General features: G+C 51.6%; 1 protein-coding gene across 1 annotated transcript in view; it reads right to left on the minus strand.

The window, feature by feature from the left end:
- Positions 1 to 16,905, minus strand: part of Pcnx2 (pecanex 2) — a 145,218-nt gene that overhangs the window by 107,623 nt on the left and 20,690 nt on the right. Inside the window, exons 7-9 of the mRNA XM_051169258.1 lie at positions 16,291 to 16,436; positions 13,857 to 13,953; positions 2,359 to 2,494 (exon numbers count right to left, since the gene is read on the minus strand). Of these exons, the coding sequence (XP_051025215.1) occupies positions 2,359 to 2,494; positions 13,857 to 13,953; positions 16,291 to 16,436 (379 nt within the window). The remainder of the gene's footprint in view (positions 1 to 2,358; positions 2,495 to 13,856; positions 13,954 to 16,290; positions 16,437 to 16,905) is intronic.

Consider the following 16,905-nt stretch of genomic DNA (forward strand, 5'->3'; position numbering starts at 1 on the left):
TGCATGGACAAGTGCCTGCCTCGGCTGGGTGTGGGGTGATGGGAACCCACGCTTTTAATGGGCTTCAGGTCCCCTCCTGCTGCCCCTGCAGGTCTGCAGGCCTCATCCACACGGTGGATTAACCCTCAAGCATCCCTACCCGCCCAGCAGAAACACAGTCTAATTGAGGGTGGAGCCTCGATGTGTGTCTCAAAGAATTCACACAGATCAAAATCCAATGCAAGCAAGACACATAATAGATAGATAGATAGATAGATAGATAGATAGATAGATAGACAGATGAACAAGCAATAAAACCTCATGTCAGCCAGTGCAAGAGCCCACATGCTGACAAAACACACACACACACACACTCACATGTACACACACACTCACATGTACACATGTACACACACACACACACACACACACACACACACACACACACACACACACACACCCTGGGTGAGTTTAGGAATTGTAATCATCAGCTTTAATTAAAAATATTTAAAAATCACTATTTTTATAATTTTATGTATATTGGTGTTTTGCTTGAATGTATGTCTGTGTGTGTCGTCAGGTCCCCTGGAACTGGAGTTACACTGAGTTGTGAGACACCATGTGGGTGCTGGGAATTGAACCTGGGTCCTCTGGAAGAGCAGTCAGTGCTCTCAACTGCTGAGCCATCTCTTCAGCTCATAAAAATTATTTTTAACTATATGTAAGTGCATGTGAGTGTAGGTGTCAGTGGAAGCCAGAAGGGGGCAGCAAATGCTCTGGAGGGAAGTTGTAAGCAACCTGACGTGGGTCCCTCTGCAAGAGCAATGTTTGTTCTCAACTGCTGAGGCATCTGTCTAGGCCCTAATTTTAATTTTTAAAGAAACTTCCACAGTGAGTCCCATGATGACCACACTAGTTTGCACTCCCACTGGCAGTGAACGCTTGTCACCCTGACTGGGGTGAGATGGTATCTCAGAGTAGCTTCAATTTGCACATCCCTAATGACTAAGAAGGTTGAACACTTTTTAAAAACCTTATTGGTCATTTGTGTTTCTTCTTTTGAGAACTGTGTCCTTTCCATTAGCCATAGAGTATAAGACTTCTTTGAGACATTTTTCAGAGCCATCTTAAAAGCAAATATAAAGCCACACTAACTTTGCAAAGGCAGGGTACTTTAGAAGGAATAGAGACGTTGACAGGAAAAAGGCAGACACGGAAACCAAGAAACTTCACAGGAACTTGAACTCACCCATCTGCTACCCTCTTCACTCAGGCTGGGCCAGAGGAGGCCCACCCTTCTCAGAAGCCAAAGCCAAGAATTCCTTCCCCTAAGAAGCCAGCCCTGGCCTTTAATCCCTATGGTCCACGCTGCAGTTGTGGCTCGGAGGCAGCCTGGGTCTGTGCCCAGCCTCTCATGGTGCCGCTGCCTGGGGATCCTCGCTCAGCCTCCTGCGTGTCTCCCTGACGCTTGCCTGGATGACTGACTGAGCATTACAAGGAGTTTCTTGGTGAACTAACAGGAGGCTTCCTGTTTTCACTCCCTTCACATCACTCAAACCAACAAAAAACTCCTTTCCAAATCAAGTATTTAAGAATCTTTGCACGCTTAGTAAATAAATGCAAGGTTATCATAATTTTTTTTAAAAAGTAGATGTTTTTAAAACCACGTAGGGTCAGGCAGAAGATGCCAACGATGCTCTCAGGGGTTTGTGCTTCCAAGCAACCCAAGATCAATATGAACAGACTCTTGTTGCATTTGGGGGAGTGACTGAGACAGGGGGTTGCTGGCCACCTGCGTGGCATTTTCTCACCACTCAGTACACAGCCCTATGGGGATGTTTCACAGGAAAAGTGGAGTGAGATCTGACTTGCCAGTGGGAGACAGACAGACCTCAAGACCTGCTGCTGGGGCCAGGTGTGTGTGTGTGTCTGTGTGTGTGTGTGTGTGTGTGTGTGTGTGTGTGTGTGTGTGTGTGTGAGACTCAGTCAGTAAAATGTTCATCACACAAGCAGGGGGACTTGGGTTTGCCCCCCTAGAACCTACGGGAAAAAAACAGGTATGAGTGGTGCATGCTGTTCTCCCAACACTGGGGAGGCGGAGATGGGTGGGTCCCTGGGGCTCACTGGGCAGTCAGCCTAGTCTCTTTGCAGAGTTCTAGGCTAACGGAAAACATTATCTCCAAAGAGGCAAACACTGATCTTGAGGAAGACACCAAGTCTGACGCCTGAGACTGTCCTCTAGACTCCACACACACATGTATACTTTCACACACACACGCACATATGTGTACCTTCACCTACACACACACACACACACACTATTAAGAAAACCTAGGGCTTCTACAGCAGCCATGAACAGCGACACTGGTGCACACATACCCGTGGGGTCTCCGACTGCGTCCTCCGAGCCACCATTAGTAGCAGCTGCTGTTGAAGGGCACTGACTGCAGCGTCCCCTGAGGACGGGTCTGGACTTCCTGAAGTAGTGGGGCTGGAGGAGCTGAGAAGAATCTCTCTGAGGATGGAGAAAACAACCCTTTGGTGAGCAGCTTGTACATGGATGCATTTATTTATTACCCAGAAACCCAAGGAGGTTGCAGGTGTCTGGCACAGGGAAGGACTGCATGGGTCCTGATCTTATGTCCTTGGTAAGAAATTAAAAGTTCTGCATGCAAGGCTCACTGCAGGCCTAAAGCCCTGGGCCCTGGACACAGTTGCTATGCGTGAGTGCATACTTGGCGCTCAGCTCTGATTTTCTGTACATCGATGTGACTGCGGCAACCACTACAGGCAGACTCAGGAACCTCCAGGCCCCGACTGGGAAAAAGTCGGACTGACAACTGTGTGAGGGTTACATGAATTGTGAACTTGGCAGGGCTTAGAATGGCCGAAGAGACGAGCCTCTGGGCATGCCTGTGAGGAAGTCTCTAGAGTGGGTTAACTGAGGCAGGCAGAACCACCCTGAGCCTGCGTGTGACACCTTAACATCTTGGACTGAATAAACCAAGAGGTGGGATGGACACCGACGTCCGCCTTTCTCCGCTTCCTGACTGTGAATACCACATGACTCCTTCAACCGTGCCCTCCGTGCCATGATGGACTGTGTCCCCCTCTAACTGTGAGCTGGGGCGAGCCGTTCTTTCCCTGAGTTTTGCTCGCTTGATCACAGTAACGGGAAAAGGAACCTCAACATTCTGCTCCCTGCTGCAGCACCCGCTCCACATCACCCCAGACTCCCCAGTGCAGGAGAGAAGTTCCTTAGGAGAAATGCTCTGTGGTAGCGGAAGGTCCTCTGGAAAGTGGCCGTCATTAAGTGGCTTACATCCTAAGTGGGTTGACAAGACTTAATGCAGCCCTCTGAACAATCTCAGCCCTGGCTCTTTTAATGTTTAAATGCATTTTTATTGTGTCTATATGTGCCTGCTTATGTGTACAAGCACCAGCTCAGAAAGCAGAAACTAAGACATACTCCATGTGGCCTCCCAGCAAGATGCCTACAGGCCTTCGGAGATGACAGCGGTCTGGTCTGCTTACCCATGGCTGTTTCTAAGGGAATCCCTCCTCCCACGGCCCCACCTTATCCACATAACTGGGGCTGTGTGCTAATGGAGGCTTGTCAGGGATCTGAGGCTCTGTCCTTGCCTGGGCGAGGAGACCGGTTTTTATCACTCATTCATCTAGACAGTACTTGCCTTGGGACTGGATACACAACATGGTTCTAAGGAGTCGCCTAGGGACAGGAAGTGTTATGGACAAGTTCATACAATAATAAAATAAAATAAAAGCAATAGTCTGTCTTTCTCTGGCCTTTAGATGCTACATAAGTGAGAAATGCCTTTTGTTGCTAGCAGCCACTTTGCCACCATGAGATACAGATCAGAGGAAAAGGTAGAGCTGAGAGACCAGCTAGCTCCTGGGCCAGCATACTCTGAACAACTTGTTCTCTCTCTCTCCCCGTCGGCCCCCCTCCACCGTGTGTGTGCACGCACATATGCACACACGCACATTCATGTGGCAGCAGAGGTCAACCTCGGATGTTATTCCTCAGGGAACATCTACCTTAATTATTTTATTAGTGGAGCAATCGCACATTTGCCTTCTCTCTATTTGGGACCTCCAGTTGCATGACAAGCACCATAAACCCTCTCGCTGGTCCCCTGTCCACCCTTTTGAGACAAGGCCCCTCACTTTTGACCTAAAACTTGCCCACCCGTTTAGCTAGCTGGCCAGCAAGCCCCGTGGTCTACCTCCTCCACTTCCAAAGCTGTCACCAGGCCCAGCTTTTCTCCATGAATTTGGGGGTGGGAGTCAGGCTGCATGGCTGGCACTCATGAGCCGGCCTTCGCCCCAGCTAAAATGTCTTACTTTCCAAGGCAATGTGCTTTCTTCTGCTTAATTCATTCTGAACCGAGTCTTCAGTGGCCTGCAGCCCAGACTGCGTTAACAGACGGAAGCCGTGTGTCAGTCATGCAACCTGACCTCTGACCTCTACAGCTCACAATACTCCTATGACCTTTCTCACTGTACCTCCTGACCTCTCCGTTCACAAACACACTCGCTTGTTCTCTCTTCTCTCCTCTCTCTCTCTCTCTCTCTCTCTCATGAATCTTCCATGCTTGTATGATGTAATTTGTGACTAAGGATGATGAGTGAAGCCTTCCTTACAAAGAGCTATGCACACCAGGTAAGACAACATCACAGAAACCCCAAAACTCTAAACCCCAGTGCATTATGGTCTGGAAAGTCAGGCCATCTGCAAGAGAAGTGTGCGCTTTAAACCGATGTCCCATATGTTACAGTTTGAATATAAGATAGCCCCCTCCCGCCCTGCCCGCAGACTCGTGTGTTTGAACACTTGCTCTCCAGATGATGGTGCTGTTTTGAGCGGCTGTGAAGCCTTTGGGAGGTGAGGTCCTTCTGGATGAAGTGGGTCACTCGGGGGCAGAATTTAAAGGTCATTATCCAGGCCTATTCCAGTCCCATCTCTGTTTCCTGACCCACAGGAGTGTGGGGACCACTTCTGCAGTATCCTCCCTATTGTGAGGGATGGCCCCTCAGATACCATGAGCTGGAATCCTCCCTCTGACAACTTGCCAGCGCCGGGTACTTGGTCACAGCAATGAGAACGGCTTCCTAGCGAGCGGCTGCTCCCTTGTGAGCACATCCCTTCTTGCCGCTCACCTCATCTCGCCTGCCACTAGTGGACAAGTCCATTAGACTTACCAAGACAGCATTTCACTACGATTTTGCTGGTTCACATGGACACCGCTGATGGACAACGTGGCTCTGGAACTTGGTAGTGACACAGAATAGAAATAGGAGCTCCCCGAGAGGATGGGGGCAGAGACTCAGAAATTTGGCGTGTGAGAGCTGCACCAAAGCCGCGAAACTAACTAGAGTACATTTCAGGTAAAAAGAGGCCATGCTGACACAGGGGCAGGAGAAAGGGGAGCCTACGGCCCAGAGGGGGAGCTGGAGGCATGCGGACCCTCTCCTGCTGACTACAGCCCGGGGTGTCAGAAACAGCTCTGCCAGAGGCGCGTCTGCTGATGCTTCCTGCTAAGATGCTGGGCTCTAGGGAGGGGCCACTCCTGGGCCTGATCCCTTGTGTTAGCGACATGCTTCTAACTGGGGACTTTGGGCACACTGTTTTGCCATCTTGGATCTATGTCTGTAAGAGGGAAGCATCTCCCTCCGAGAGAGCGAGAGAACTAGAACAGAGTATGCGAATGTCCCGATGGAGCCTGTCCTCTACATCAGGCACAGGTAAGAGGTTCTGGTCTCGCTGTTGCCTCCTGTGGATGGTGAACTTGACCTGAGTCTCCCTAGTAGGTAGCAAGATGGCTGCCAGGCTTTCCATAGATCATGCCTGGGCCCTGGCTGTAGTGGGGAGGGAGGGTGAGCCTCCACTCATGTGCCTAACGTAGACTCAAACGACACATCAGCTTCCTTCTCAAGAAACATCCATCACCAGCTTTGGCCGGGTCCTTATCACAAGCGCACACTGTCACCTGTGCTGGCTCCTGTGCGGCCTGGAGGGACAAGACTGTGATTAGCAAAGCCATATGCTCCTACGGGGCTCCTCCTCCATGGCTGTGGGGGCTTTGGCACTGAGGGACCATGAGGCCAATGCTCTCTACTGTGCTAATGAGCTGTCCATGACAGGGGTGTTTGTTTACTAGGGGGTGTCAAAGGACATTCCGGCCTCCTCCAAAACACTCGAGGGATGCAGACAAGCCACTCTGTGGAACGACTGTCTCAGTGACACCACCAGGTCCCCGTCAGCTTGAGGCTGGGCCGGTCTCTGGTCAACTAGGAGGATGAAAGCAGAGTCAAGCACACTCAGAGAAGCGTGGTGGCGGCGTAGGGGTGACAGGAAGGGTCAGCCTGGATGGGACCCAAGAAGACTGAGGCTGATCTGGGCCCTGCTGGCTCCAACCTGGAATTCCAACATTTGGGTGGTGGAGGCAGGGGGATAGCTGAGAGTTTGAGGCTAGTCTGGGTTACACATTGAGACCCCATTTCAAACAAATAAACAACTGCAAGTAGACACTCTGTTGGGCTGGTTGGGCCAGGGCCAGGTCTGAGGTGAATGTTAGAGTCCCTGTGCCCCGCTGGCCCCAGCTCCCCATGGAAACTGCAAGAGGTTACAAAACAATCCAAGGGCAACACTGCCTCCCAGTGACAGAGACCATCACCCCAAATTCTTCACCCTCACCAGATTTTAAGACAAGTTTTCTGCCCCCGGAGAGTGTACCTCTCGTGCCTTCCCTCCCCAGGGCTCCAGGCCCTCTGTGGGACACAGGGAAATACCTTAGGAGAGGAGCTCACTGGCTGTAGGAGACAGCAGCCCGATGGGGGCGGGCGGGTGGGTTCTAGCAGCGAGCTGACTTTAATGTGGGGACTAACTCCTGGTTCAGTTCCTAAGACCACACAAATGAGGGGAAAGCAAGTGGATAGAGTGCGCCCCCGTGTGGCGGCTAGGGTTGTGTGCAGACGTAAGGCCTCAGCGTCCAGCTTGGATGTCTGTTTCTGGGCCTGAAGAGAGATGCCTCTTACTGGCGTGTCTGAGACCCTGGATAAGGGCCACGGTGGGAGGAAGACAGATGAACAAACACTGAGAAAGCTGAGAGCGTGGTGAAGAATCCATGGGAAGGCCCAGTCCAGGACCATAACCTGGCCCTCTATGTGACCAAAGACAGAGTTTTCAAGTCTTTAACTCTGATGCAGCAAGCACACATCTCATTCAAATCAACAGTGACATAGCTCTGAGCCTGAGGGTAAGTAGCCCCAGAGAGTTGAGACGTGCTGTGCAAAGAGCAGTTGATCGGGTTTGCAAGGAGGAGGCCCCACCTCTCACTGTCAGTCCAACCGCAGCACCCCACCCCGTCCTGTTCTTCCAAGCTCAAGGTCTTTGCTTCTTTGGAATAAAGCAGAAGTCAGTGACTGTCTCTGGCACTCGTCTGACTGCTTGCCTTCTCTGGGACTCAGGCACACCACAGCTGTGGGCTGCGGAGACGGCTCAGTCTACAAAGCGCTTGCTGTACAGGCATGTGAGCCTGCGTAACAACATCAGGAGTGGGGTGCGCTCTTGTAACCTCAGCACTGGGGATGCGGAGAATGGGGGGTCCTTGGCACGCCCTGGCCAGCATGCTTAGCCTATGTGGTGAGGACCAGGTCCCAGTGAGAGGCCCTGTCTCAAAAAACAAAACAAAACCAAAACCAAAACCCCAAGAAAACAAGGCGGATGACTCCTGGGTGGTGGTGTGAGAGCTGTCTAATGCCCCCAGGCTTGGGTCTTTCAAAGGGAGACACCAATATACTACTCAGGAACTTTATAGACAACGTAAAATAGAAATCTTCATTGGACAAAGAATAAAAGTTCATACTCTGGCTTAGTGGCGCATGCCTGTCAGGCCAGCGTCTGGAAACAGAGGCAGGAGGATTCAAAGTCCAAGACCAGCCTGGGCTGCAAGTCTCCAAAGTAAACCAAGGGCTGGAGAGACAGATAGCTCAGCCAATGAAGTGCTGGGCCCGCGAGTGTGGGGACCAGGGCTTTTGATCCCCAGGACCTACATAGTGCTTTGGTAATCCCTGCACTGAAGAGGCAGAGACAAGAGGGCTCCTGGGGTTCACCAGCCAGCCAGCCGCTCGGAGAGCTGCAGGCCAGCGAGAGACTCTCTGTGTCTGTGTCTGTGTCTGTCTCTCCCTCTCTCTCTCTCTCTCTCTCTCTCTCTCTCTCACACACACACACACACACACACACACACACACACACACACACACACACACACACAGAGCAGGGTGGAGGTGGGACTTTAGTTACAGAGCCTGGACAGGAGTCGTGGATGCCCACTGCGCAGTGAACCATCACACACACACACACACACACACACACACACACACACACACACACACACGGCAGGGTGGAGGTGGGACTTTAGTTACAGAGCCTGGACAGGAGTCGTGGATGCCCACTGCGCAGTGAACCATTTCGACTCTGAACATTCGTTCACTTTCCAGGCAACTTCCTCCATTTCCTGGGCTGATGACCTACTTCCAGGCCGGTTCTCAGGCAGGCCAGCTCGCTTTGGGCTCTGAACTAGTAAATCAACCCTGTGTTCTGGTCAGTTAAACATGAAGGGGGTTCACCGGCAGGCAGCGTTTCCCAGCAGCCCTTGGGAACTCTGAGATTCAGGTTTCAAATACCTGCCCCAAAGGCCCCAAAGGTGTGGCCAAGGTGCTCTGCGACCCTCCAGTAGGGGCCAGGGGTGGGTGGGGGTGGGTGGGGAGGGGGAGGAGGAGGTGTGATGGTTCTCACAGTGCTTTGGGGGCCAGGAAGGGAAATGGACTTCCTGTCTCAGCTTCCTCCAGGAATCCCCAAAGAGACATGGAAGTTACAGGGCTCACAAGTCTCCATTCAGAGCAGAGCATCTGGGACATAAAATAGTCACGTGACAACTGGGCCTTACAATGGCTAAGAGTCACCTTCCTGCCAGTAATAGGATCCAGCAGCTTAACAAGCTAGTTGGAGGTGCTTCCAGCCACGGAGGCCACCATAGAGGGGAGGATTTTTTTTTTACAGTCTTTTCCATAGGGAAGAGCTTAGAGAGCCAAACCGGCCTCCCTTCCAACCTGAGAGTCAACATTTGTATTTGCTGTGGTTGGAGGACCCAGAACTTAATGGCCTTAAGAGCTAGAGACAGAGGATTAAATATAAACCCCAAAGCTGCTCTAGGTACCAAACGTTGAAGCGCAGGCTGCCAGGGGATACCATGTCCTTAGCAGCTCACTTCACCAACAGGCAAAGTGGCCCCTGCTGAGACTCAGCTTCCTCCTAGACAGGTGCCAGGGGCTGGCTGCCTGAACAGTAACAGTAAACCTGTCCTCCTTTCTACCCAGAAGCAGCACACACCTGACACGACTGAGTGGCCTCGGGTGTGTGTGTGTGTGTGTGTGTGTGTGTGTGTGTGTGTGTGTGTGTGTGTGTGTGTGTGTGTGTGTGTGTGTGTACACCTCTGCACGCATGCCCTTGGGTGTCATCTGTCAGGCGCTGCTCTTCTCACTGGCCCAGGGTGCTGGCTAAGCTGGGTTGACAGGACAGTGAGTTTTGGGGATCCACCCATTTCCACGGCACAGTGATTAGATTACAAGAGCGCTACATGGCACCTGGGTATTTTATGTGGATTCTAGGTCCCTTTGCCTGTGCAGAAAGTATTTCAACAATGGAGGTAGCTCCCCCAGTCCAACTTTACTTTTTAAAGCAAGCCAGTACATGTATTCATTGCTTTTCTCAACTTAGGGGTCAAAAAGCTGATGAGGAACTGCAAAACAGCTCAGTGAGTAAAGGTACATGCCACTAAGTCTGATGGCCACTAAGTCTGATGGCCACTAAGTCTGGTAGCCACTAAGTCTGGTGGCCACTAAGTCTGGTAGCCACTAAGTCTGGTGGCCACTAAGACTGGTGGCCACTAAGTCTGGTGGCCACTAAGTCTGATGGCCACTAAGTCTGATGGCCACTAAGTCTGGTAGCCACTAAGTCTGGTGGCCACTAAGTCTGGTGGCCACTAAGTCTGGTGGCCACTAAGACTGATGGCCACTAAGACTGGTGGCCACTAAGACTGATGGCCACTAAGTCTGATGGCCACTAAGTCTGGTGGCCACTAAAAGTTTGTTTCCCAGGACCCATGTGGTGGGAAGAGAAAAATTATCCTTTGACCTCCACATACATGCAGTATGACAAAACACATACCCCAAATAAGTAAATAAAACATGTATCGCAAATTTTTACAAATTAATGAGAAAGAAATTATATGAAACAAAACCAACTCAGGTGTTGAGATTTGAACCCACGTTAAGTCTGAGGTAAGAGTTCTGCTTCTGTCAAGAGCAGCTGGAGACCAAGCGGGAGTAGGTCCGGGTCTCTACATCAGCTGCTTCCCCTGTCAGCTTTCTTACTGATGGAGAACTGCTTCCTTCAGAGAACACAGAGCTGGAAGCTCTGCTCTGGTGTCTACATAGAAGGCTCTGAGGGAGTTGAGCCGCAGGTTTCTGTTTGCACTAGTCTCTCACTGATAAACGGAAGTCCCATTCCTTCTGTATTCAAATGTGTTTATAACTCTCAGGGCCACGGGCTACCATGTTGCTTGACATGCTTGGCATGCTGGGACGCAATGGAAAGTGAGAGCCACCTGGCTCCTCCTATTGGCAAAGCCACCAGCAGCTGTCATTGCCCTGGCTGGGTGAGTGGCCATGCTTCACTGTTAGTGTTAGAGACAATGATTGGCGATGCCACCCTTCCCCCAGGTGCTCACACACAAACACTGTTCAGGGACAGAAATGAGGCTCGGAGGCAGGGATCTACCAGTGAAGGTTTGGGTGTAGCTCAAGCCAGAATCCTCCATTGAGGGGCTGGAAGTGGCTCAGAGGCAGAGCACTGCCTAGAATCTACCAGCGAGATGAAAGGGTGTTGCCCTGTGATAGGACACCTGCCTAGGAGCCACAGGTGAGCGACTGGGGGTGTGGTCACCTGTAGAGCACTTGCCTAGCAAACCTGAGATCCTGAGACCCCAAAGTCACATCATCAAAGAACTCTGGTCTGGAGGGGCAGTGCAGAGCAAATAAAAGAAAACAAACTTTGGGGGAGGGGATTTAATAAAGAGAGAAGGCAAGTGTGTGGTCACCACTCGCTAACATGTGTGGACACCACTCGCTAACATGTGTGCACACCCCACACTCCATCACCCTTCTCACCCACGTGTGCACCATTTATGGCTTTGTTTGTAAGTTTCATTTTCATTTGTGTGTATGTATGTGTTCTTGCTTGTCTGTATGTGTGCCATGTGTGTACAGGTCCCCACAGAGACCAGAAGAGAGGGTGGATGCTCTGGAGCTGAAGTTACAGGTGACTGCTGAGAACTGAACTTATGTCCTCTGCAAGAGCAGCAAGCGTTCTTAACCGCGGAGCCACGCCTCTCGTCCCTGGGTTGAGTTTTTCAAGGCTCAGAAAATGTGACTCTAATAAATGTGACGTTGGCCAGTTGTCACATGCTGTCTGAGCTCACTGAGGAACCAGCTCTGCAAACACAATTGTCCCATACACACATCCCCTCAGACATAGGTGCATGCGTCTCAAAGGGTCCTCCTCTGGTGTGGGTAGGACTGCTCTCCTGACTCTGTGATGAGAAAGAAGAGAGTGAAAACTCTCTGTCATTGAGAACAGCCACAAAGGAAGCCATGTTAGCAGAGGCTACCACCCAGTTAGCGGAGGCTACCATCCAGTTAGCGGAGGCTACCACCCAGTTAGCGGAGGCTACCACCCAGTTAGCAGAGGCTACCACCCAGTTAGCGGACGCTACCACCCAGTTAGCGGAGGCTACCACCCAATTAGTGGAGGCTACCACCCAGTTAGCAGAGACTACCACCCAGTTAGCAGAGGCTACCATCCAGTTAGCAGAGGCTACCATTCAGTTAGCAGAGGCTACCATCCAGAGGTGCCTCTCTACCTCTTCCTATTTCTTCTTTTGCCTTTGCTTTCTATATACTTAATAAACTCAACTATGGGCTTTGAACAATGGCTCAGAAATTAAAAGCACTGACTGCTACTCCAGAAGACTGGAGGCTCAATTCCAAGTTCCTAGGTGACTCCAGTGCCAGGAGATTCGACACCCTCTTCTGGTTACCAAGGGGACTACACACATATGGTACACACACACACACACACACACACAAAACACCCATACACACACACACACACACAGAGGCAAAACACCCATACACACAAAGAGAATTAAAAAAAAAACAGTAAAAAATAAACACACACTCAAAACTGAAACCACAGCTATCATAGATAACTGTCTATGAGACGCAGAACACTGTTGTTACTGGGAACCAGCTCCGTACTGACCTGAGAAGAGAGTAGAGTATATTTATTCAGAAGAAACAAAAGCAAAGCTCCTGACTTTACCCTGGGATGAAATAAGGCTTTTGTTTGTTCTGAATTTAGCATAAGAGCATGCCAGCCTGCCTCTAAGGAAGAGGATGTGGCAGGTGTTTTCCTGCAACTGAAGGCGTCGTCTGAGAAAACTGCCATTCCAGATGATGGCGCTCACAAGTGCAGCCATGGCTTGTGCTAACGCCTGAGCTGAGTGGAAGGGGCACATCTTTCTTGGGGTGTCTCTGCTCAGGGATGCGGCTTATCTCTGGCTGGGGAAGCTGCTTTGGGGTGTGCACACACTGGTACCTGAGGTGAACGCAGACTCTGTCCCTGCAGGACTGACTTTGCTCAAGTAAAACGCATCAGAGCAGAGCAGGAAGGATGGGGGGTCGGGAGGAAAGACCTCCAGACACTGACACTGGGCACCGACACTTTTGATCGGGTGCTTCTCATTCACGGGGCCCGCTTGTTGTAGCATTAATGAGAGAACACTCCAGAGGCTGCTGTGCAGGACGAGAAAATGACTTCCTTTGTTGAAGGTCCCTGACCAGACCTCACGTAGCTCAGACAAGACTCAGCCCTGCTCTGCAGCTGAAGATGACCTTGAACTTAGGACCCTCATGCCTCCACCACCTCCCAAGGGCCAGGCTGGCAGTCCTGTGCCACCGTGCTTTGCTTATGCGGCACCGAGATGAGTGGAGGGCTTCAACTCAGTCCTCTCACTGGAGTCACATTGCCAGGTTCTTAAAGCACCGTTTATAATCGCCATGCAGGAAGCCCACGACATGTCAATTATACCACAATGGTCTGTAACTCTTCAAACACACTTGAAGTTCTTAATACGCCGCACATTACAAGTTTACCTCCACGTTTACAGCAAGCAACCCATTTGGCTTGCCACAGAGAATCTCTAAGGCCAGGGAACCTCGGACCTATTCCACAGCTGGTGAGCTGACCAGCTGGCCCTGTGCACTGCGGGGCGGCATGCTGTCCAGCTGTGCAAGCCAATTCAGCAGCAAGGGAACAAGGAACAGGGAGCTGTTCAACATGCTTTCAACAGAACCGAAGAGACACCTAGGCCATGCACTTGCAGAGCAAGCGGGCCCCGTGAATGAGAAGCACCCACATTCCCAGTGTGCCCCGCGGCGCGTGCTGCACCGTCCTCTAGAGAGCAGAGCTCTTGAGCCTCTGGCTCAGTTTCCTTCCAGCCAGATCCCTTCCCTGTCTCCACCTACGTGTCCTGCTCATCTTCCACCAGGGCCACGGCCACAAAAGTGGTTCCACTGAATTTCCTTAATATCATATTGTCATTTCCCACAAAGCTCTGCCTCGAGTGAGCGCCATGGAGAGACGCCTTCACTCTACCCCCAGCTCTGTTTGGAGGAGCCTGTGGGTCCTGGCACTGTCCCGACACCCAGACCTGGAGGCCAAGCCCACTCACCTGGCGTGAGAGCTGCAGTCTGGGTTCGGGGAAGGGCGCTGCAGGGAGGGGCCTTCTTTCTGGTTTCCAGACTTTAAGTAACAGGACCGGATCTCCCCTGTGAAGCCATGAGATTTGAGTAGAAAGGATCACCCCACTGCCTAGGAGGCACGTCTTCAGGCTAAAGGCAGCCCTGTCGGGCTGACTGTAGAGTGACTGGGTTTGTTTTGCTCTGGGTGAGACTTGAAGCAGAAGTTATTTAGCAAAGGAAAATGGCATTTAAAGAAAGTCACTAAGAAAAGTGCTGTACAGCCGCCCCCGGTGACCACACATGCTCACTACATCACTGCCTCTGACCTGCTTGCTGGTGTTGTCCTGTTCGTCACGCGGTTAATGCTTCCTGCTCTTCTTTACCTTCTATTCTTTCCGTTTCATTCTCTCTCCCTATGGTGCCCAGGCGGGCCTCCAACCATCAATCCTCCTGCCTCAGCCTTCTACTGGGATTTCAGGCATGGGCTACCACACCTAGTAGTCTTCCTCAGGTAGCCCAGGCTGGCACAAAACTCACTATGTAGCCCAGGCTGGCACAGAACTCACTATGTAGCCCAGGCTGGCATAGAACTCACTATGTAGCCCAGGCTACCACAGAACTCACTATGTAGCCCAGGCTGGCACAGAACTCACTATGTAGCCATGATACCCTTGAACTCCTGATCTTCCTGCCTTGACTCTTGAGTGCTAGGATGAAAGGTGTCATTAAGTGGTGCTGGGCATCCAGCCCCAGCTCATCACGCCCCAGACAGACACATTCCCAGCCCTTTACTTCATCCCTGCCTCTGTTCCGCCCCTGTCCGCAGACAGACAGACACAAAGCAGCCCTGAAAACACACAGACACACAGCAGCCCTGCAGACACACAGACACACAGCAGCCCTGCAGACACACAGACACACAGCAGCCCTGCAGGCACACAGACACACAGCAGGCCTGAAGACAGACAGACAGACACACAGCAACCCTGCAGACAGACAGACACACAGCAGCCCTGAAGGCAGGCAGACAGACACACAGCAGCCCTGAAGACAGACAGACACACAGCAGCCCTGAAGACAGACACACAGCAGCCCTGAAGACAGACAGACAGACACACAGCAGCCCTGTAGACAGACACAAACATAGCAGCCTTGCAGAAAGACAGATACACAGCAGCCCTGAAGACAGACAGACAGACAGACACACAGCAGCCTGCAGACAGACAGACACACAGCAGCCCTGAAGACAGACGGACACATAGCAGCCCTGCAGACAGACAGACACACAGCAGCCCTGCAGACACACAGCAGCCCTCCAGACACACAGACACACAGCAGCCTACAGACACACAGACACACAGCAGCCCTGCAGATACACATACACACAGCAGCCCTGAAGACACACAGACAGACACACACACAGCAGCCCTGCAGACAGACACACAGCAGCCCTGCAGACAGACACACAGCAGCCCTGCAGAAAGACAGACACACAGCAGCCCTGTAGACAGACCTTGGTTGTCTTTGGGACTCTGACTCAACCATCTGATTGGTGATTTCTTACATAACTACTATAAATCATTTTTATATGAAGGCACCAGGGAAAGCTATGAGGATCAGATGTGTAATGAATGTCTAATAAATATTTACTGGGCACTGGGCACGCGCCCTGCTGAAGCCTCCGCATGGGAGGGAGAGCATCATCAGCAGACTGTGTAAGACAAGAAATAACTAGTGTAACAGTGCAGATGGAAGCGAAGGGCTGGTGTTTAGAGAGAAAAGAACGGGGCCCAGGGATGTGGCTGGGTGGGTAGAGCGCTTGCCTAGCATGCACAGAGCCCCTGGCCTCCATCCCCGGGACCACATAAACCAGGCATGGTCACACTCACCGGTCATGCCAGCACTCAGGACTGGGGCTGGAGCATCAGCAGTTCAGTCTGGGCTGTGTAGTTAGTTGGAATCTAGCCTGAGCTACATAAAACCTTGTGTCATAAGAATAAATGAAGAGTAAAATGTTTTAAAAGAGTGAAAGTCAGTGCTGGGCATGGTGGCGCACGCCTTTAATCCCAGCACTCAGGAGGCAGAGGCAGATGTGAGTTCGAGGCCAACCTGGTCTACAAAGCGAGTCCAGGATAGCCAGGACTATACAGAGAAACCCTGACTCATTAAAAAAAAAAAAAAGCAAAAGTCAGACGCTAGATCTAAGAGTTTCCTGAAAATTTCTCCTTGGAAACCAGACACAAAGGGTAGGCAACGTAGCACAGCCAGAGCAGGAAGGAGACACAGACTCCCAAGAACCTCACAAGGCAACCCCAGGGCTGCCTGCCTGTTACACTCTCAACACTTGGACTGCGGGCCACGCAGATCCCCAAGAAAGCCATGGCCGCCCTGCCCCTTGCCCCGTGGGCATGCCTTAGGACTCACCGTGCTCATCGATGAAGACGTGCATGGCGTCCAGGGACATCTCCTCCTGCACAGACGTTTCTGGCCCACTGATGACCTGCAGCACCGAGCTGTCTTGTTGGGAAGTCACTCTGTAGATGATCTGCCGTTGCCTGCTGCCCTGAAAACTTAAAACACATGAAAGCTTCAAGGATGGCTTACTGGCTAGTTTTATGTCAGCGTGACACAAGCTGGACGCATCAAAGATGAAGGCGCTTCAGCTGAGGAGATGCCTCCATGAGGGCCTCCATGAGGTCTGGCTGTAGGCACACGTGTAGGGCATTTTCTCAATTAGCGATTGGTGGGGGAGAGGGCCCGGCCCAGGCCCGGGCAGAAGATGGTCCTCAGCTCTATGAGAAAGCAGGCTGAGCAAGCCATGCCAAGCTAGGGAGAAAGCAGCACCCGCTGCTGCGGCTTCTGCGTCAGATTCTGTGCCTGGGTCCCTGCCCCGACTTCCTGTGGTGATGAGCTGGTGTATGGAACTGGGAGTGAAATAAACCCTTTCTTCCCCAAATTGCTTTTGGTCATGGTGTTTTTATCACAGCAATAGTGACGCTAAGACAGGTGGGAAGGGGCTGGGGAGACGGCTGTATGGTA

Source organism: Acomys russatus, chromosome 26 (assembly GCF_903995435.1).
Source record: "Acomys russatus chromosome 26, mAcoRus1.1, whole genome shotgun sequence".
Lineage (NCBI taxonomy): Eukaryota > Metazoa > Chordata > Mammalia > Rodentia > Muridae > Acomys > Acomys russatus.